A 22,803-nucleotide genomic window follows, 5' to 3' on the forward strand; every position below is an offset into this window, starting at 1 on the left:
CCACTTCCTGCCACTTGGGGTTCCCACAGCCCCTGGGCCTGCTTTCCACCCACCCATCCCAATATCAGATCCTCTTTCCCTTCCCAGCAGCTCACCACAGGACTTGGGACTCCTCACCACCACTACCTGTCACCCATCGCATCTCCACCTTTTGAAGACCTCCAGAGCTCAAAACCACACATTGGGGAAGGAGATCACACCACTCCATCCTTTAATGTTCTGGGCCATGTCATGAAAGCTGCACTCAAATAGCGGCCACTTCTATGATAGGGCCACACAGTCCAGAGATGGAGCAATCTGCCCTGATTTCTTAACACAGTCTTTGCAGTACTAAGGCTTTTTTTGTAGTCCAGGAATGGCATGACCTTCCTTTCTTACCCAACATGAGGTCCAGAACTCAGAAGATCTTCTAAGTGTGCGATAGGTAATGGGAGGGGGATGAGGACCAAGCCCTGCAGGGACCCAATGTGGGGTTGGGTGGAAACAGGACCAGGGTCTGCAGGGACCTGGCGGGGTAGGATGGTGGGGGAAGATAGGGGGAGATGCTACAACTTTTCAGCGGTCAGTTGTAAGGGCAAATAACATGGAGGTGCTGCAGCGGCAGTAACTTTGAAATAGGATCTAAAGTATCTTTTGAGGGGGTCTGTTGTAACTTATGGGAAGCTGTCAAGAAATATTAAAAATGATCATTTAGCAGTAATTTAGTGCTGCTGCACTAAACAGCAGCAGCAAAGCAGCAAGAAATTTCCCAAACTTTGTTCCATGAGGCAATGGGTCTCAACATTATGTAAGCTAGCCTAGTTGACCATGTTTTGCCGTATGATGCAGCATTTTGCTCAACTGAAGATTACAAATAGATGCAAGACTTTTAATAATACAGTATATACATCCCTTAAAGGAACACGATGGCTCAATGGCTAAGACGCTGAGCTTGTCGATCAGAAGTTCACCAGTTCAGCGGTTTGAATCACTAGAGCCTCATAATGGAGTGAGCTCCCGTTTCTTGTCCCAGCTTCTGCCAACCTAGCAGTTTGAAAGCACGTAAAAAATGTAAGTACCACTTTGGTGGGAAGGTAACAGAGCTGCGTGAGCCTTCGGCATTTAGTCATGCCAGCCATATGACCACGGAGATGTCTTTGGACAGCGCTGGCTTTTCAGCTTAGAAACGGAGATGAGCACTGCTGTTAGAGCCGGAAACAACTACCACATATGTGCGTGGGAACCTTTACCTTATATAGATCCCTTAGGTTTTAGGATTTCCTTAACATTCTTTAAGTTTCATATTTCTAGGCTTTCGGCAGGAAGATTCAAAGCATCTTTCTTTATTCTTAAACCTGGCCTTTGGTATAAGGGCTAAAATCATTTCATCTGGACAGATTAAGAAGAATAGCCTAGTTAAAGACATCAGTTTTACATTTTTGAATGCACAATGTAAGTTTTATAGATAAATTCAGTCTTTTATCCATACCTGTATTTTCTATTGCTTGAAAAATATCACTGTAGCACTATAACAAACAGAATTCAGAGTAGCAATCTATTACCTGCATTCTATCTAATATTTATGCCCAAATGTATAGTGGGACTGTCTATACTGCTCATAGAATAATTAACAAATAATTAAATAATGTTAATTTTCTTCAAAAGTAGCAGGTAACTACTATAAATCATCTCTTCAACTGCCAATAGGAAGGATGCATAACAGTCATTTTATCATTCTCAATTATCATAAAGATAATTACATTTTTAATTTGAAGAACTGTACTAGAAAGTGCAATAAACTATTAATTTACTTAATACTGTAAGCTAACAAACTTTTTCTTCTAAAGTCCAAATGAGGCTTAGCAGCATTGAAAGATGACACTTAACAAACGTTAGCCCACCCAAGTACCAGTAGTTGCACATGCTGAAGTGATAGCAATTTATTCCCATGAAAAGGTTTCAGCACCTGCCCCAGTCAGAAGGAAGACAGCCAACTTGCAACGTTTCAACTACTTAGAACCTCTCCTCTGGTTGATCATGTCACTTACATAAATTCCACCAAACAAAGCTCCGAAGATGCTGGAGTAATGCAGACAAAAGGTAATGAAGCATGGAAGCTCACTACTTAAAGACATTAGCACAATGTAATCCTTAATACAAGCTCTATAATATCAGTGTCATACAATTTTGTTCTAATTTAAAAAATACTACCAAATGTACAACAAATTACATTTTTTTTCAGTTTAGGGGAATAAAGCTTTATAATCAAAATGTGGCGGAATCCATTAATGTTATTTTAAGTTATAAATTTCCATTAGGAACCAAAAGCTAAACAGAGCTTCTGGAAAGAGAGGATCAAGCATCTTCCGAGCCATCTTCAGCAGAAAGTTACTGTTTCCAGCCAGCCACTCACACTTTTTATTTGCTCAGATCAGCTGCTTTTGTAAGTATTTAACTACAATTTCCCAAGATGTCTGTGAAGTAAATTTTTGTTTATAGAATGGATTATAAGTACTTATTTTTTTCAAAAATAAAGCATCTCAAGCTCTACAGGGTAAGGGTTATAGATACATAGATCTGGCAAAACATCGACAAAGGTGGAGTGATTCAGTTGTACAATCTTTCCATATGTACCAGACCAATATCTACTGCCCTCTTATTTAAAAACATTAATAATAAAGACATCCATACACTTTATCTTTCACATACACACATACACACACACACACACACACACACACACACACACAGAGGCAGAGGGACATAAACATGTGCGTGCACGCACACACACATTTTTTCTAGAGTAAAGGCTCATGCCTACCAAAATAAGGAGTACATCAGTTACTTAGTTTTAGATCCAAAATCTAGTCCAATAGAAATTCAAACTGTTCTCAAGAAACCACACTCATGACCTTTTGTTAGTTTATTACTTTTAAGAGAGTATTAATTATTCAATGGACAGGTCCTAAATTCCTGTTTCCTCTTCTCTTTTGTTCACTGTGAGTGGAAGACCCGATAATGGGGGGGGGGGGAGGGTTGAAAGAAAATACTGGTTTGATGCAAATATCCAAACTCAGAGGGGTAGGAAATATTGGTTGGAGGGTTAAGGTGGGCTTCTAGCCAGGGTGGTCTTTGGGTGGGTTGATTCGAGTATTGGCCCCGAGCCTTAGTCAAAGAAGGAGTCGAGGCAATACCACACTCCGAATCAAAAGAGAAGCGAAAGGTTCCCCCACTTCTATGATCACCCGTCTTTCTCTACCCAAATTTGCAGCCCGTTCCACCCCATCTCCGGCCAAGCTCACGTGGAAAGCTTTCTTGTCCAAAAGAGGCCGCCGGGCCAAAGCTCCTGAAGCTGAACAGCGCGGCTGAGGTTCAGTTTGATCTGGGCAAGGAGGTAGCTGGCCTCGGCTTCTAGCTTGTCGCCATAGGGTAGCAGCTTATTGTACACCAGTTCCTTCTGTACGGCTGGAGGCGGTAGCGGTGGCGGTAAGGGAGGCGGCGGCTCGGCACCGACGCCGGCCTTAGCCATGGCCGCCTCCTTCCTGTCCCGTTGGATAACCGCCTGTCTCCCGCCGCCCCGAAGACTCGGCTTGCTGCCGCTGCGGCTTCTTTGCGTCGCCCGCCGGATCGGCCCCGGCTGTTGGCTAGCCCCGGCTACCGAACCCGACTGCCTCGAGCGTCTGTCACACAGCGGCTCCTGGTGACGAAGCAACAGAGCGAACGAACCAAGCGGCGCCTCCGACCTTGTCGCTGTCTCCCGCGGCTGCCGCCCAACACTGCTGGCAGAGCAGGCGGGCGACGCGGAGGTCACTTCCGCTGCGAGGGAGGGGGAGGAGACGAGGATGAGCTCCCTGGAAGGAGAACCGCGAGACTGAGGAGCCGCGAGGCCGCAGAGAGAGAGAGAGAGAGAGAGAGAGAGAGAGAGGGAAGGGGGTGAGGGCGCGAAGCTAAAGCGGCCGGCCGGCCTCCCAGTCCTGAAGGCGGTCGGTAGCGCCGTCCCTCCCCCGCCCGCTCTCTGAGGAGGCAGCAGCTCTCGAGCTCTCCCCCCCCCCGCCGCTCCAACGGACATAGCGGTCCTGGCGCATCCTTAGCGGCTGCGAGGATGATGGTTTGAAAACGCCTCTCACCCGTGGAAATGAGCCTGGCCAAAGTGCAGTAATAGGGAGGTGGGGGGGAGGAAACACCTGGCTCCTAAGGAGATCGTAGGTATGATTCGCGGAGGGAGAGGCGAAAGAAAATTAGCCGCCTGGGGTGGGGTGACGCTTTTAAAAGGCAGGCAGCCAAATTTCCTTCGCGTGGAGCAGGTAAACGAAGACATCCCGAGGGCAGGAGGAGGAAAGAGAAAGGAGGTGGATTGAATCCATAGGAGGATGAATGCAAATGGGGAAGAACTGAGAAGCTTCCCGGGATCGGGGCGGTGTTTATTGCGGGGGGGGGGGGGAATAAATAAAGCTTGAGAGAAGCAGGAAATAGAGGATGGAAGGCAAAGGACAGAAAAATGGTTGTAAAAAAATGTTGAATAGAGGAAACGGACTTATTTTGTGAAGAGATGAGAAGGGAACCTAGGATTTGTGGTTCAGAGAAGTTGGATTAGGGATAATGAAGAAAAAGTGTACAGGTAGTCCTTGACTTACCACAGTTCGTTTAGTGAGTTACAACAGCACTGAAAAATGTGAGTTATGACCATTTTTCAAAGGTATGACCTTTGCAGCATCCCCATAATCATGTGATCAAAATTCAGATGCTTGGCAACTGGTTCATATTTATGACAATTGCTGTGTTCCAAGGTCGTATGATCACCTTTTGCAACCTTCTGACAAAGTCAGTGGGGAAGCCAGATTCACTTAATAACCATGTTACTAATTTATCAGCTGCAGTGATTCACTTATCTGTGGCAAGAAAGTTTATAAAATGGGGCAAAACTCACTTAACAAATGTCTCACTGAACAACAGTAATTTTGAATTCATAAGTCAAGGACTACATGTACTGTAATTTGTAAAGATTTGAAAGGAGAAAAGTATTTTGAAGTGGGTAGGGGCACTGTCACTAGGTAGCACCAGCCTGCCATTCTTTGAGTCTTCTGCTTCTTTCCCCAAGATCCTGGGCCTGTCCTCTGCAGCTGCAATGCAAACCTAGGAAAAGGCACATTAAGTTTGAAGAGCGGCAGGCAGATCCTTTGTACTTTGAAATACCTTCTCCCCTTGAATTAAAGTGCTGCATAACTTTAATATGTTGTAGGGTGGGGAACCTTTATGAGTATACAATATGATTCACACATTGCCCAATTCATATATGATTTGATGTTTGCTTAATGTGTTCTATGAATGTAGCAAATTTAAGTTTGAAAAACTGTTTAAGCAGGATATCACTTTAGAAGTCATCAACCTTTTTAACACAACCATGATTTGTTGAATTAGACACTGTTAGTCATATTCAGGCCACATATGAGTTAGTATTACGCTAAGCCAACCTATACATCAATCTGAACATGAAATACAAATATTTTTTTTCTTTTGCTTCCATTGAATCCAACTGATTTATAAAAAATGCTATCTTACTAATTGGGTTTATACAATTGGTTATTACTGGATACCAGTCATCTGATTAGATGCCATCAAATTTGTGTTCATTGTTAGTAACTGCATAGATCACAGGTGTCAAATTCGCAGTGTCACATTGCCATCACATAACATTTTGCAACATTTTCCCTTTCGTAGATCTGGGGTGAGCGTGGCCTCCACATGATGCATCCAGCCCGCAGGCTGCCAGTTTGACACCCCTGGCGTAGATATATTGCCTCAGGATGATTTGTCCCCATCTTGTTCCTTCTGATCTCAAGAAAACTGATAAAAATAAAAGAATGGTGGTACATTATTGTAGTGGTTTGATCACAGATTCATTCTTATAATGGTAAATCCTATTGTTTTCAAATGTTTTTATTTACTTGTAGAAAAATTAAGGCAAACTTTAAACTGTAGGAATTAATAAATGGTCAATATGTTCCATATGCTACAAAATGTATAGACAATAAAAAGTCTGTGATTCATTGGGACAAAAGAGGAAGATTATAGTTTGACCACTGTCCTTCCTGCATTACGTTTGTTCTACAGCTGGCTGTTTTTCATCCTGAGAGATAGAACTACAGTACATTAACTAATATCAGTAATTTGTGTGACTATTGAAAAAGAATGCACATTAAATCACTGATTTAAAAATGGGCTGGGAATAAATTACATTTCTTTGCTCCTAGCAAAAAGATCTGCTTTCCCCACTTACCACAGAACAAAAAAGATCAATAGCAGCACTTTTTTATCTCCCTTCCAAAAAATAGCCTTATTACTACCATTGACATGTTTGAAGGAAGAAAAATCTCGTCTCTGATAATATTTGCATGACACATTATAGACATATTACTATCATATTTTTATCATGTTTATTAAAATACATTTTGGTCATCTCAAGGCATCAAATATACTTAATAACTTGCCTCCAATTTTCTCAACAACCTGTGAGGTGGATTTTGCTGAAGATGAGTGACCCAAAGTCACCCAACCAGATGCTTTATGATTCAGTATATAATTGGGGCTTTAAGATATTTATTTAAAACTGTATACGGCTGCCTTATATGCAATCATCCTAGGTAACCCACAAAAGTTCAGCAATAATCATGTTACCCATACAAGAAACATGCTTCCCACTATAGCACCATAACATCCATCTGTACTAAATATATAGACCACAAGATGATGTTCCACCATTTCATTTTTTTAAAAAAATCATTGCAAAGAGACTGAAGCAGATTTTCAAAATTATTGTTCCAGAAATCAGGAGATTGTAAAAAAAAATTCCTCATATACAATCTGAATTACATTTTAAACCCTGAAATGCTCACAATTATATTGAACTTGTAACTGAGTAATAATAGCTATGATGCAGAGAGGGAAACTGTCAGGCATGCCTCCTTCAATATCCAAGAAAGAAAAAACTCAACTCCATTTGAATAGAGATAAAGTACTTTTACTAGATATGAAGTGAAAGCAGCAAAAAGGAAAGCAAGATCTGAGCCAGAAAGGCGGGAACATGTACATATCAAATGTTTACCCAGCATCCTCCCCCCAATTCCCCAACCTAGTGTCCAATCTGCAACTCCCTAAGGTGTCATGTGGGGTGCATCTTCAAACAGTCTCATCAAGTTGGTATGCAAGACGGTTGGCCTTGACCAGGTCCAAACATCAGCCACCAGCATGCACAGAAGATGGTGAGAACAAGACTCCTCCAGTACAATATAATTCCCTTCCCCAATACCATGCCCCCACCCCACCCTCCCTGTTTCTATGGCAGCCGATAGTAAGCAAGCGTAGCAGAAGCAGACAGAAACATGCAAATTCTTTCCCACATCTGTTACCTATTCTTCCAGTAGTAATACTGTCAGGGTTCCAAGTAACACCCACAACCAAAGAAGATTCCGAGGCTTGAGTTTCCTCAAAGTTCCATTTTATTAGAGATGTCATATTGGCACATCTGCGAAAACCCAAATCTGAAAGTTTCCAGATTTTCCCTAACCAAATGAAAGTTCCAGTCCCTGCCCAGCACCCACATATCCATCACATGATCCAATCAGACACAGTCAAAACTGGAGATGCCAGTCACACCATCGCAGCTGCAGGGCAAGCTGTCCTTGACACTCTGAGAAAGGAATGTTATTTATATATCACCCATATTCCATATAATCCCCAATCCTGTTTCCTTACAGCAGAAAATGTGGCTGGCCTGAAGGCCCAATGTAAAATATGGCTTCCAGGTCTGCCAAATACCTTAAGCCTCCTTTGCTTTAATTTTCCTGGACACTCCGTTTTCCCCAAAATTCCAAATTTTAATCTGAGACTCTTAAGAATCATATTTTCCTCCTTCCTCACCCCAGGAATGGCTGCCTTGGCTTTAAACTTTCTGACTCCCCCCCCCAAAAAAAAAATAGGAGGAGAGGCTGGGACATCTTTCCCTTGAAAATATAGGATTTTATGTCTGCAACAGTCTTAAATGTTAAGGTGATCAGCTGGGAAGGTATATAGGTAATCCTTGATTTATGACCACAATTGAGCCCAAAATTTCTGTTGAGACATTTGTTAAATGAGTGTTCCCCCATTTTACAACATTTCTTGCCACAGTTGTTAAGTGAATCACTAGCTGATAAATTAGTAATCCGGTTGTTAAGTGAATCTGGTTTTCCCATTGACTTTGCTTGTCAGAAGGTCACAAAAAATGATCACATAATCTTGGGATGTAGCAATAGGGATGTCATAAGTATGAACCAGTTGCCAAGCATCTGTATTTTGATCACATTATAATGGGGATGCTACAAAGGTCATAACTGTGAAAAATGATCATAAGTCACTATTTTCAATGCTGTTGTAACTTTGAATGGTCACTAAATGAACTGTTGTAAATCAGGGACTACCTGTAGTGGCAATGTGTAATGCCCATTGTTATTCTGAGGAGTTGGTGACATATTTTGATTACTACTTCACATTAAGACAGGTGTAGAAGTTGAGGGCTCATTCTGAGCTAGCCTACTTGTTTTTCACTCCCACTTGCTAAACAAAGGGGAAGGGGGAATCTTGGTGCCAAGTTTTGATAAAAACTGTGGTGGTGGTGGTGGTGTTATTAGGGGGAAGCTTCTTGGGGCATTTCTGCAGACATTATTAAGGAGCTCCTGGCAGCTTATAAGAGATTTGGGTATTATCTTACCTGATATGTATGCTTTTTATGTTATGCTTTTAATTCTTAGCTTGAGCTAATAATAAAGCTTAAAATCCCCTTATTTTCTGGGGTATTCATTCTCTCTGGATCCATAAGAACCAATTGCCTGGGCACCGGATCACTGCCCTGACATTTGGCAAAACAAAAGGGCAGCCTTGCAGTCTGCTATTTGCAATGCAGTGTTTTCAGATAAGACTTTTTTCTAATGTTGTGGATAACCAAGAGAGCTTTAGGGATTAGATTGAATTAAAACACATAAACCCCACATTGTGTTTTCCATATTATTATTGATTTGATTCCTTAAGTACTATATTGATATGTGCTGATACTCAAGCATAGTTCTAGTTTGCTTAATTTATAGTCTGGATTAAGCATCTGTCTGACAATAGCACCAGAGTTGCAGATGGGGGTCATTCTCAATTCAAAAAGATGTGTTAAACGTGTGGTAGGCTTAACAGACCTTTTTTACTTGGAATTCAGTTTTAAAAGACAGAAAAATGCTGCTCTGTTTTGAAAATTCATTGTCAAAGGTTAATATTGGGGGGGAGGGGTGTTAAGTCACAAAAATTGCTTTGAAGGCTGTACATAGGCCCAACAGTGATAATCCATAAGTGATAGTTTACAATATCTGACTTTGTATAACATGCTATTCCAAAATTAAATACTGTAAATCACATTACAGCAATAATGTGCACAATATATGTACATTGCCTTAATCCAATTTATAGCCTATAGAAATCTATGACCTAATCTGTCATATTGATTTCAGTACTTTCTAAGTATAATTATATTTGAATCCACTATAACTAAATTGGATGAATTTACTTATTTCTCTCTCACCAACTCAGTTCATCATAATATGTATTGATAATAATGATAGGTGGTTATCTCCAACTATCTCTTAAATATTATTAACTGATATTCTCTTCCAAAACCACCTAGTGATCAGGCAACATCTGCAACCTAATATAAAAGTAAAATAACAGTAACAAACAAATTAAAATTCCTGGTTTAGTTCTACTTACAAAAGTGTTTTTTCGTAACATGAATTGCTGTTATTTGAAGAAAAAAACAGTTTGGATGACAAGTAAAATAGAAAAAAAATAAAACTTTCAGTATTTTCACAGACAGCATTTATACACAATCCTGTAAAACTGGGTGGATAGAAATTGATATTTTTTTTTAATTAAAAATGTTTTTTTATTTAAATTAAAAAAAAATTAATCAAACTTATTTTAATAAAATGCTTTTGGAGTCAAAGTTTATTTAAAGATAATTTTCTATTTAAGATACATTAATGATTTATTTTATTCAGCATGAGGCTGTATATTCTACAACATTGGGACTATGGTGAGTCAGCAGCTGGTCAGAGGAGGAGCTGCTGCAGGACAGAGATGACAGTTGCTCTTTAAAAATTATGATTTAAATCAAGTTCATTTAAATCAAGCCTTTTTTCTAGTGATTTAAATCATGATTTAAATCATGATTTAAATTGACTTGATTTAAATCAAATCCACCATGCTGTAAATCTGTTATTTTACACAATAGTTATTTGCTTCCAATGCCTATAGCGCCCTAGTGCCTGCTGGCTGGACACTATAAAAGATGATGACACCGAGATGACCATGGCGGAGCTGACTGAAGGAGGCAATTTGAGACAAAGAGCATGGAGAATCTTGATCCATAGAGTGGCCAAGGGTCAGACATGACTGAATGGCTGATGATGGCAATGAATATTGACTTGATTGCCACATGTGAAAATACAGGTTTTATTCTCAGTTTCTGATGAGATTTTGACTTATTGGAGTTCAGAGCATCTATAGGAATGTGTCAAAAGCACATTCAGTCACTTTTCAAGATTTTCCTATTACCCTCAATTATCAATTCTATTAAACTCTCTGGCTTTCTAGAATTGAGAAATGCTCTGGTCACTTGAAAACATCATACCTGATTACCTTCTCACACTGAGAAGAACCAAAATGTTTTTCTGTTTTTTAAATGACCAGGAGAATGATTAAAGAGGGAGATGAAAGTTTGAATTATATACATGGAATATTATCAAAAAGTACTCACTGTCTACTCATTATTTCTGCAAAATCATCCAACCATCATTGAATCATACAGGCCATTCTGCTGCCTAAGTTATGAGAACTAGATAAATTCTTTTGAGATTATTCATTAAAAAGTTGGGTTAAGTTAGCTGAGAATCCAGAGTCTTAAAAAAGAATTACAATGGCTTGAGATATGAAATGATTGAAGTTGTGCTACAACTTCATCAGGAGAGCCACAAGTTCCCAAGTATCTACTTGAGCTACCCATCACTAACATATATTGTTTAGCCACATCAGGTGCTATACTTGCCCAGGTGGAATTCAATATATGCATATGATCAGAATACCAGAGGGGGTGGAAATCCTGACATTATTCAGAGACTAAGGATTAAGACTGGGAAGAAAACCAAATTATTTTTGCCCAAAAAAATCTCAGTATCGATCAGAATAGAGCTAGAAGGGACCTTGGAGGTTTTCTAATCCAACCCACTGTTCAAACAGGAAACCCTATACCAGTGTTGGCTAACCTTTTTGTCATTGTGTGCCAAATGCAATGTGCGAGTGTCCCCACCCCCTGCGCATGCATGCACAACCGCCCCCATGTGCTACCTGCCCCCATGTCATTGTGTGTGCCCTGTGCATGCGCCCCCTGCATGCGTGCCCCTACACCCCCTGTTTTGGGCCTGGAAGGCCTCCTGCACCAACCTGGAAGCCAAAACAGGGCAGCGGGGTGCTGCATGAGCCCCAAAATGCAAATCGAGTGCATCCCAGCGCATGCGCACCCCCACACACACACACATGCACAGCAGAGACCCAAAGACCAGCTGGCCACACACATGCACGGTAGAGCTGGGCTGGGGCGATGGCTGGCATGCCCGCAGAGAGTGCTCTGTGTGCCACCTGGGGCACGCATACCATAGGTTCACCCTCATGGCCCTTTACCATTTCAGACAAGTAACTGTCCAGCTCTTAAAAACTTCCAGTGTTGAAGCACCCACAACTTTTCCTCTTTCTCTCTGTCTAGTGGTTACTCTAGATTAGGGGTGTCAAACCCATGTTGTCATGGCAGCATCATGTGACAGATTGTCTTTTTCCCTTCGCTAAAATGGGCATGGCCAGCACGTGATGTATTCAGCCCACGGGCCATGAGTTTGACAGCCTTGCTCTAGATGGAGTAACACTTAAAAAGTAGATCTGTGGGTTGGAGCCCTTCTAGACTTAAAGCAACCATTGGATAGACATGCAAAGAATGTTGCTTTAGAGATCTTTGTCCAGATCTTTGGTTGGTATGCCATTTATAGTCTTTTTGGAGAAAGAGGTTCTGGTTACAATGTCTCACACTTTTATTACCTCCTGATTAGATGACTAAAGAGCATGTTGCATGCATCCTTTAAAGTCTACACAGAAACCGCAGTTGGTATAAAATGTAACAGCCCAGGTGCTTGTATATAAAAGTCACTTCTTACATATACCATAAATGTTGCAGATGCAGCATTTGTTGCTGAACAATTCAGAGTGATGATTTTCACCTGCAAAGTTTGGAATAGGAAAACTAAGAGGAGTTTTCACAATGACTAAAGTGGCTATTTCAAAAGTCTGTCATTGATGTGAGCCCTGCATTTTTCTTTCTAAAAAAGGAAATAATTGAAAATTTTTACTCCTTTCTAACATGTTTCTTTAATTGAGCCAGAAAGACAATACTTTTATAATAAACATTTATAGGCTATGAATCAGAGCTAAAATCCATCTGTTCAGTTTTTGCAACATTTTAGTTGTCATTGAACATGAAAAAGGCACAGTCGGTTCCTGACTCACATAATGGGTACTTTAATATCTTGAGTCTAAAATTCTATTGGCACAGCTTGTAACACTAACTTTTCCTTTCTTGTTAAGTGGGAGGAATACTGACTGAGAGTATTCAAAACAGCACCATTACCACCTGTCATTTCCTGGTACTCAGCTGGAGAACAAGTGAAGAGATCCAAAATTTAAAACTGAAAGAAATGCATTTGCTCCATTGAAGAGAATTGTCACTGCTGTGGTTATCAACTCTGCAAACTGCTGACGCACTTTTGCACCCGACAGCCTTCTGTTTTAAGTCAACTAACACCAGTATCATCAGTTTTTAAGTATGGGCAATGAGGGTTTTTTGCCTGAGACTAATCAAGGTTAAATAAAAGTGTCTTGAGAGAACACTAAACTGTAACATCATTTGGTTGTTTTTAATTTATTGTATGGTGGTTATTATATTATTTATGGTATAAGAATTAAGTTGAACCAGCCGTTATGTTTTTCATGGTTTGATTTGATTTAAATTTAGTTGCACATTAGATATCTGTAATACTAAATTCCAGATTCATAGACAAAATGGAGAGAAGCAAATAAGGAATTTTTGGAATTCCATATTTGGAATATCTCTACAATGACAATTAGAAATTAGACTGGCATATTTTCATCACTTGAGATCATCCTATATAAGTATAATCTTTATTGTCATTGTACTTAAATACTTATAATCACTTCTGTCCAATGAGATGTGGTCTAATATGTAACTGGACAATAAGGACTAAAACACAAATGTAGATTGTTTTCCTGGTTAGACTGATCTATCAGGGCAACCTGGTATACCCAAATATGGGACAGAGCATACTATTTTTGCCTTTCAGCCTCAATCCAGGAGCCTTTGCAGACAGTCGCTTTTGCAACAAACCTTTATTTCTTTGCCAGTAAATATAAATTCAACACAAATGTAGATTGTTGAAAAAGATAAAAGAAATTAGTATACTAATACATGTGTTATAAGTTGGTGAAAGACTATCTGCATTAAAAATATGTCTGTGCGTTGGCAGTTTTAGAAAAACATTGTGGAGGAATTTTCCTTCATTTCCGTAAGTTAGATATAGTATATGCTCTTTAAATGTTTGACTCATTGTCCAATGAAAGTGACTATCTTAAATGAAAACTGATTGTGATGTGAATCTATCCAGAAAAATTGAATTGAAAAGTCTGCTTGGGGAAGAAAAAGCTCCTCAAAATCCTGAATTGTTAATGACAGCCTCTTTTGCTGTCAGAAACAGTTGGTTGTTACTGAAAATGCATTAAACTGATTCACGCTTCTGGTTGATGTAATTGATGGCAAACCACCACCTTCAAATTTCAAGTCAAGGGCAACCCACACACTTCCCTGTTGCTTAAATTCTTTCATGTGGTCCTGGGCAGCCACATGGTTGCCATTATTGGATGAAAAGGGCAAGAATTAATTCCCCTGTTTCCTAGGAAACAACAGTGAATACAAAGTGTCAATTGAAGTGATTTTAGATACTGTAAGTCCTGTTTAGTCTGTGGCAATATAATCTGCAGCACAGCTTTTATACTTTTCCCCTTAATTTTATCTCTTTTCTTAATCAAGAATTCCAAAAACCGAAAAGGAGAATTAAAGTCAAGAAGGGACATTATGTCTACTTATTTTTAAACCCTTTTATTTCTGTTAGATGCATTTGAAATTTTAAATGCATGGTTTTAAAATATTTTAAAGTTTTAAAATAATAATTGTTCTAATGAAAGATTGTTCATAATAATTGATAATTAATAATTCTCTCTTCTTCTCCACCTACATTGAGCCATGTGATCACCTTTTCTGTACAGGGCTCAAGCCACGTGGCCCTGTCCAACAATAAACCATCTTTCCAAGCAGTCTCCATGTCTCCAGTGTCGTCTTCCCCACTTGGAGCTGAACCCAGAAGGACATTTCTTTCAACAGTGGGAAAGAGAGGGGAAAGCCTTTTCTTTTGTTTGTATTTTTTAGTTATTTTAACATGTATATTGCCCAGAATTGTAATAGAGTCAGGCAGCCTTATAAGTTTAATAAATAAGGCTAAATCAAGCAGAAAGAATTGAGAGGTGAAAGGGAATAGACATTACAGAACAGAATCATATTTTAGAAAAACGCTATTTGTAATGAGAAAAGGTAAGACGAGAGATAGAATATCTTGTTTCTATATGTAGCTATCTTCTGTAGTAAGCCAGTAAAGCTGATTTGGTATCTTCTAGGTAAAACATTCAGTCTTTGATCTAATTCTGATCATGAAAAGAAAGTTCTCTAAATTTAGTATGTTCAAGACTGTGTGTGTAAGCTTGGCCTGGGGAAAAAGAGGCTTGCTGGTTCTAGTATGTTTTGGTATGTGTACATCTGAGTAATATTATATAGCTTTTGCTGAAAACTGTCTAACACAGAACTCTCATCGAATAGAGCAGCAAATGGCAATAGCCATAAAATAGCTACAAAATCCTTATTGTTAGAATTAGATCAACATCTAGAATTTTAACTGCCTATCAAAACTTTTCCTACCACAATGCTTTCTATTGACACCTGCCTGAACACAGTATTTCAAATGGTGATTTATTTCAGTTATTACATGGTAGTGCTGTAGAATATTATTAAAAGTAATTGCCTTCCATCACCACTTGCTGCTCCTTAATTGCTTCCTCTTCAGCCCCACCAGTCTTTTAAAAATACATAGCAAACCTCCATCCAGAAATTGAATAGAACAAGGTGTGGATAAGATCTGTTAGTATACAATACGTCTCTGAGCATTCTCTCACACGTCGTCTGTGTGGGCCAGGATGCTTCCTTAGGGTATTATTTTCTACTCAGAAAGATAGAAGAGAGCCTAACCCTGTATTTTATTGAAGAAGAAACTGATATTGATTGGATAGCTAGTAAAGTTTGCAAAGCACCATCCTCTAAGCCCCTTTGAAACACCAGTATGCCTAAAATACTCTTTGCATGGTACTTATTCTGCTTTGCTTCTAATTTTATCTAAGACCTTCTGTTTCTTCTCAATGTAACACTTTGTCCTCTTTGAAACATTATCTAGATGTTAACCGGAAATATAGTCAGATTTAAAGAAATATAAGTTATAATTATCTGTTAATTTTTCAATCTTTATTAATTTGCATATACAAACATATGTTTAGAATTTTAAAAATCGCACATTTCATTTGTAGAGGATTTTGTATTTCTATTTGTATTTTATTATTTGTATGCCGCCCTTCTCCGGGAGGACTCAGGGCGGCGAACAATTCAAGGGGGAAAAAAAAGGGGGAACATAAAAGACAAAATACAAATAATAAAAGTAGACAACAGTCACACAACCATACATGTCGAGAGGGGAGGGAACTCATCACCCCCAGGCCTGCCGTCAAAGCCAGGTTTTGACGGCTTTTCGGAAGGCCTGGAGAGAGGTGAGGGTCCAAATCCCTGCGGGGAGTTCATTCCAGAGGGCCGGAGCTGCCACAGAGAAGGCCCTCCCCCGGGTAATAGCCAGGTGGCATTGGCTGGTAGATGGCACCCGGAGGAGGCCAACCCTGTGAGATCTAATGGGTCTGTGGGAGGTAATTGGTAGCAGGCGGTCTCTCAAGTACCCAGATCCAATACCATGAAGGGCTTTATAAGTTACGACTAGCACCTTGAAGCGTATCCGGAGACTGATCGGTAACCAGTGCAGCTCGCGGAGGATAGGTGTAATGTGGGTGTACCGAGGTGCACCCACAATCGCTCGCGCGGCTGCGTTCTGGACGAGTTGAAGTCTCCGAATACTCTTCAAGGGCTGCCCCATGTAGAGCGCATTGCAGTAGTCCAGTCTTGAGGTCACGAGGGTGTGAGTGACTGTTGCGAGTGCCTCCCGGTCCAGGTAGGGACGCAACTGGTGCACCAGGCGAACCTGGGCAAATGCCCCCCTGGTCACAGCCGACAAATGGTGTTCTAAAGTCAGCTGTGGATCCAGGAGGACCCCCAAGTTGCGAGCCCTGTCTGAGGGGCGTAGGTTTTCACCCCCCCAGCCTGAGTGATGGAATATTGACCAAGTTTTTGGGAGGAAAACACAACAGCCACTCGGTCTTGTCTGGATTGAGTACAAGCTTGTTAACCCCCATCCAGACCCTAACAGCCTCCAGGCACTGGCACATCATGTCAACCGCTTCACTGAGTTGGCACAGGATACATGTTTGATGCCCTTTTGGAAAAAGCATTTCTTAAGTGAGATAATAGGAAATGCTCTTCTAAACTGTAATTGCTGCCTTATTTTATAATGTTTATTAAAAGTTCTAAATCTTTGCAATTAATTATCATATGTTAAATAATCTAAAGAATTTGATTAAGAAAACATTACAGTCCCACTTTTCATTTCCATATTTGCCAAGAATTAGGCAGGTTTCGTGGAGTATAAGTGAAGTTAAAAATTACGGTTGTTCTTTGATAAAATTAGACTTCCTCTAAATGAACAATTGTTTGAATTAAATATTTTGGAAGTCAAAAGATACTGCTTAGAGCAGGGCTGTCAAACTCGCAGCCCATGGATTGGCTGTGTCACGCGCTGGCCATGCCTATGCCCAGTTTAGCAAAGGGGGGAAAAGTCACGATACATTATGTGACAACATGAGTTTGACAACCCTTGCTTGGAGGAATAATATTATAAGACAACTGAAACTTTTTAAAAAAATTACTCTTACTTATGTTTGATAAAATCTCTTTGTCAACAACCAAAGCCTTATGAGGACCCAGATTGTTAGGGGCAATATGCTGACTCTGTAAATGGCTTAGAGAGGGCTGTAAAGCTCTTTGAAGTGGTATATAAGTCTAAGTGCTATTGCTTATGCACAACAGCTAAAACATGCAGAGTGTTCAGATAGCTTCTATCATAGTATTATGATAAGGTGTATATCTTCAAACTCTTAGTGATTTGATAAAATTATCAGCAGGATGGTATAAAAGAAGAAACAGAACTGTCCCCATGAATGTTTCAGATCTTGCTATAATCAGATTTTAGCAGAATGTTTCAGATCTTACCTGCTAATTTATATGCAATTGGCAACTTGGTTTTGCTGTCTGGGAAATGAGATTGCTGTAGATTAATCAGTGGAACAACTTGCCTCCATAAATTATGAATGCTCCAACAATGGAAGTTTTTAAGAAGAGATTGAAAAACCAATTGTCTGAAATGGTGTAGGGTTTCCTGCCTAAGCAGGAGGTTGGACTAGAAGACCTCCAAGGTCCTTTCCAACTCTGTTATTCAATTTCTATTCAATTTCTATATTTTGGCTCTTTTCCCATCATATCTCCTAATTACACATCATCTGGGAATTTGTTCTGACTGACCCTTGGCTGCTAAATATTTCATTAGGAAAAGATACCATTCGTAGTCTCATCTCTCTATCACATTCTACTATTAATAATACACCAATTCATGTGAATTCTGGTCCTCTCATCCTGGTTTTATAACTTATAAATCTCGTCCATGAAGTTTTTCTACATTTTCAGCATTATTAGTCACCGAATGCTTTTATAAACACTAAACCTTGACCCTAATCCTAATCCTAATCCTTCACATTTTTGAGGACTTACACGATACATAAAAAGATAGTGCATTTATTAAACGTCCAATTTAACATGTAACATTCAAAAAGGAAAAGTGGAGAAAGAATGCAAGCACTACAAAGTGCGTGGGGATCTCAATTGTTCTTAGTTTGAGGGATTATTTCATTTCCTTACCCCAAATGCTAAAAGAGTTTAAGGAAGGGAACAGGTTACATCGATCCAAGCTCTTTAAAGTCCCCCCCCCCGGCCTTTTATTTATTTATTTATTTTTAAAGAGGGTGGATTCAGTTTATCGAATTGGCCCGGATAAACCGGTTGGGATACCGCCCTCTAGTGAATCTTGAGCCTTGCGAGCTTCCGTCGCGGCCCCCTGCTGGCTGAATTTCCGTATGAGACTAATCGGCGCTTGTTCGATCTCAGTCTTTCTCTACACAGAGTGACTCTTGTTCTTTCCCTGCAACCGTTATGTCCCGGATCCTCAAATCGGTGGATTACGAGGTATTTGGCCGGGTTCAAGGTGAGGACCGGAGAAAGACGCGAAAGCTAAAATATTAGGAAAGGGGCTATGGGGAAGAGAACTGTTCTGGCAAAAATAGCCTCAGAGCGCACGAACTGCCCTCTCGGGTTACAAACAAAAGCTGGCAAGGAGAACTGTTTATAAAAAGCGAATTTAATTGCCAGATCATGCTGGCTGTGTAAACAGTTCTGTGCTTAATTAGTCTTAAAGTTAAAAGTGAATTGAAGAGCCGGCAAAGCTCTTAATGTTAATAATACGCATGCGCGGCAGGTGCAGGAACGGGCACTCACTATTTCCATGCCCCCAGCTCCATTAATGCTGTCCCAGTTACAAGTTACCATTACCTCCTATGCTAACTTCACAGGAGAGCTGTTCAACTGCTTACTGGAATTAGCACGTGTTTTAAAAACGGGGGAGATAAATTTTTATTTTAAACTGGCAATGAAAGATTACATTATTAAATCCTTTTTCATGCCAAAGCTAGTCATCAGAGAGAACAGTCTTCTTAATACATTTTATATATAAGGGATTTATCCACATCAGCCATCTTTCAAAATTGCACAAACACACTTTAGTGAAATACAAAGATGTAATAGGAACAGCAACAATTTGACCAAGATATGTGTTCTGTCTTCAGGGAAGGACACCATAAATATTATATTTCATTATGAATGATGCTTTGGGCACATATTTTCAGGGATAATTCAATCTTCTGCTTTATTTTCCTAGAACTCCTCAGGTCAAAACCACTCATTCTGTGTAAAATGATTGTAGATTTGTCACTGAAATAACTGCACATACAAATAAACCAGGAAAGAAAAAAGAAATGGTTATTTATATAAACCATCCTACATCTCTTTCTGTCTAAAAAAGAGACAGCCCACCAAAATAAGGCCCTTTCTAATGTAGGGAGCAAACAGTTAAAACCACAATGATAAAAATAGAATTTAAAATGCAATGTCCTTAATTTAAAACAAAAGAGTTAAAATAACATGACAACTAATTTAGAATGAAGAGCGGAGGATTAAAATGGAGTGCAATAATAGAACCATAATAAAATAAAATATTTTCCTGGTAGGAAAATAATATAAAAATAGACATCAACTGGGCTTCCATGTAGGACATATCACAGTTAGGAATTCAGCACTGTAAAAACATAAAAATACATAGCTGAGTTCCACATCTAAAATAGTATTTCTCTACCGTACATGTAAAGAAAAGCTATGCTTCACTATACATACATCTCTCTTTGTATGTGATGAATTTATATAGTGTTTTTTGCTCCATAAGAGGCACGTCCACCACCACCACCACCAAAAGATGGACGGTGCATTTGGTGAATAGCAGCTGGGCCACAGCGACAGGTTCCTTTTACATTTCCTAACCTCACCTCTTCTTTGTCATTGCCCACCTCTTCTGTCTCTTTTCCACATTGCAGGAGTCAATAGGCAGAGCTAGCACATGAGAAGATACCTATCTGCAGTCCTTTCAGGCTCCGTCTGATATTTTTTGGTCTTATTTTCCTCCTCTAAACTTATGGTGCGTCTTATGGAACAAAAAATATGGTATATTGTTATACTACAAAGTGGTATTACAAAGTCCTTGTTGTGCGACCTTAACATTGTTGATGTTTCAGGCATTGCCAACTATCAACACAACAGAAAATGGTTCTTCTCAGCTCCCTTGATTTAAATATTTTCTATGTGACAAATCTATTATATTGTAATTCTATTAATGCTAAATAAATTTTATTTATTTGTGTAATTAATTCATATGCCACCCGTCTCACTATCTATAGTGACATATAATTTAATATATTATTTTATTAAAATGTTTTTCCTACCCTATATGTAGCTGAGTAAAATCAATAGAACAGCAACCAAGTAGCATGATTAAAAATATAAATGATAAACTGTGATAAGTTTTTTTTGCTCTGTTTATCAGTTCTAAATGTTCCCAAAAGAAATAACCGAATAAAGAAACAACTTCAGCAAAAACAACTGAATATCATAGTGAGAAATTATTTTCCAATATTACCCTTAGCCCAAGTACAGTTCCATAACCCAGATGTGTATCTTATTAACAGTAGAGCCCAGTTGAGCAATCTTCCACTGAATTCGGTTATACATCTGGATTTCACTGGATCTATCCATTGTGCTTTCAATTTTCTTTGTTTCCCAAAAGGTATTATTTTTAATCACTTTTCATTTTACCAAACCTTCTATTAAAATAAAAACTGGCAATCTTTGATTGGTTGTTATAATGCAGTTTTATAAATACAAATGAAATGTTGTTCCATTGAGCAAATATTTATAATTTTATTTTCTTTGTATTCTTTTTTCTCAGGAGTTTGTTTCAGAATGGTAAGGCACCATGAAGTATATCTTCTTTGCATCCCTTCTCTGTAACATTTTTGAGAGCAAAATAAAAGCCTGTGCAGAGTCTTCAGAAATCTGCAATGCCACGTTTCTGTGTTAATCTGAAGAGTTAAGTATCATATAACAATAATGTGTGTTTTAGTGGAAATCCTTTTATGGTAGAACCCTGATTTTATGATTAGGGTATATGCATACCCTAATTTTAGTATTTTATTTAGCGACGTAAGAAAGAAGGTACCGGTGGACAAATTTAAGCATTGTACAAGGGTCCCAAGTTACATGGAAATCTTGCATTTCTCATTATCCATATTTAAGAGTGTGCAACCTGGAAACATGGGAAAGCCCATCTTTCATAATGATCAAGAAATACAAGGGGACTCTGTTCACTTTCCAAAGCAAAGTAGAAATTGTTGAAAGGTTTGGAAAGGTGAAATATGATTAGCAGTATTAACAGAAACAGTATTAGCAGAAGCATTTCGAATTGGGTTATCTACAATTTTACAACCAAACATTAAAAAAAGACACCTCCTTGCCTTTTCAGCAATGGGGGATGAAAATGAAAAAGGTAATGGGAAAGAATGAAATATGAAAAAAGAACCCGCATTAGAAAATACTATCTATGCAAGGTTTTTTTTCCCCAATGAATTTTTATGTGAAAGAGGCTTGGAAATGAACAAGAAATTAAATGGTAATCCTGACTTTAAGGCAAATTGAGGAAGGTTAACACAAATCAGGTTTCTCCATGGGATTCATCATTTTGGCATTCATTATGTAAAATTTATGAGCTGATCAGACAGGTACTCAGTGCCTGAAAGAGAAATTCATAGATTTCAAAAATGAGAACTTTAATGCTGAAAATATTTATAATACTGTTATTATTTTTGGGCCCTTCCACTCTGAAGTATTAGTGCATTAGAAATTGCTTTGCAGTGGCTACAAGATGAACAGGACTGAGATGTTGCACTGTTTCCTGTAGGATTTGGCTGCAAAAAAGATAACTAATTGTCTCAAATTTTAAAAAAATCAGAACATTATTTTAAAAAATGCAGTATAGCCATCTGAATAGATGTAATCCAAATTCTTTTGGGCACAGAGTGCAAATTATACAGTTATTTGGTTTTCACTTAAAAAAATAAAATCAGATGAGAATATTTGTTCAGTGTGTGAATTTTCTCTCTCCTACCACAGAAGCATCCTTTATGTCTTATCTTGAAACTGTATGTGCCAGGCTCAGAACAAACTTATCTGAAAGCCTGGCGCTTATTGTATTTGAAGCAAGTACAAACCATAGCTCAGATCCTAAACTTCATAACAATATTTGCAGCATTCATGTGAAATGCTTCATTAGAGGACTTTGATTGGGGCAGAGTGTCTCGAGAAGATAAGAGCGTAGTTGCAAAAGACTTGTCATATTCTTGATGGCCTAAGTTGAATGGTGTTTATAGTAGTTATCTGTGATGTGCTACACACAAACCTTTTTTTTAAGCAGACACATTTCTCATGAGATGGGGTGAGGCTGTGTATTAATTAATTAGAAGGTTTTTTTTCCTTACTTGCTTCAGTTTTTCTGCAGAAATTTGTATACGTAAAAAGTTGAGGTTTTATGTTATTACCTTATTCTACTGCATCAAAAAGTCAATGCTTTTCTTTTTCTTTTCCCCTTTGCCCTACACTTTTCTCTCTTCTACTTTTCCTTCCTTAGTGTCCCATTATTTTTCTTTTTCTTTGTATTTTGGTATTTTATA

General features: G+C 38.9%; 2 protein-coding genes and 1 long non-coding RNA gene across 3 annotated transcripts in view; 2 read left to right on the forward strand and 1 right to left on the reverse strand.

Moving 5' to 3' along the window:
* PSME4 (proteasome activator subunit 4) overlaps positions 1-3,753 on the reverse strand; it is an 88,072-nt gene extending 84,319 nt beyond the window's left edge. Inside the window, exon 1 of the mRNA XM_032215808.1 lies at positions 3,282-3,753. Coding sequence (XP_032071699.1) covers positions 3,282-3,508 — 227 coding nt within the window. The 5' untranslated portion in view covers positions 3,509-3,753. The remainder of the gene's footprint in view (positions 1-3,281) is intronic.
* LOC116507579 lies at positions 1,778-5,884 on the forward strand. Its single transcript, XR_004255224.1, has 3 exons — positions 1,778-2,079; positions 2,298-2,422; positions 5,698-5,884. It is a non-coding gene; the product is annotated as an uncharacterized LOC116507579 (long non-coding RNA).
* A 12,657-nt stretch (positions 5,885-18,541) lies between these two features.
* The window catches only part of ACYP2 (acylphosphatase 2), a 55,391-nt gene continuing 51,129 nt past the window's right edge, over positions 18,542-22,803 (forward strand). The window contains exons 1-2 of the mRNA XM_032217121.1: positions 18,542-18,680; positions 21,027-21,043. Of these exons, the coding sequence (XP_032073012.1) occupies positions 18,629-18,680; positions 21,027-21,043 (69 nt within the window). The 5' untranslated portion in view covers positions 18,542-18,628. The remainder of the gene's footprint in view (positions 18,681-21,026; positions 21,044-22,803) is intronic.

This window comes from Thamnophis elegans, chromosome 4 (genome assembly GCF_009769535.1).
Source record: "Thamnophis elegans isolate rThaEle1 chromosome 4, rThaEle1.pri, whole genome shotgun sequence".
Classification (NCBI taxonomy): domain Eukaryota; kingdom Metazoa; phylum Chordata; class Lepidosauria; order Squamata; family Colubridae; genus Thamnophis; species Thamnophis elegans.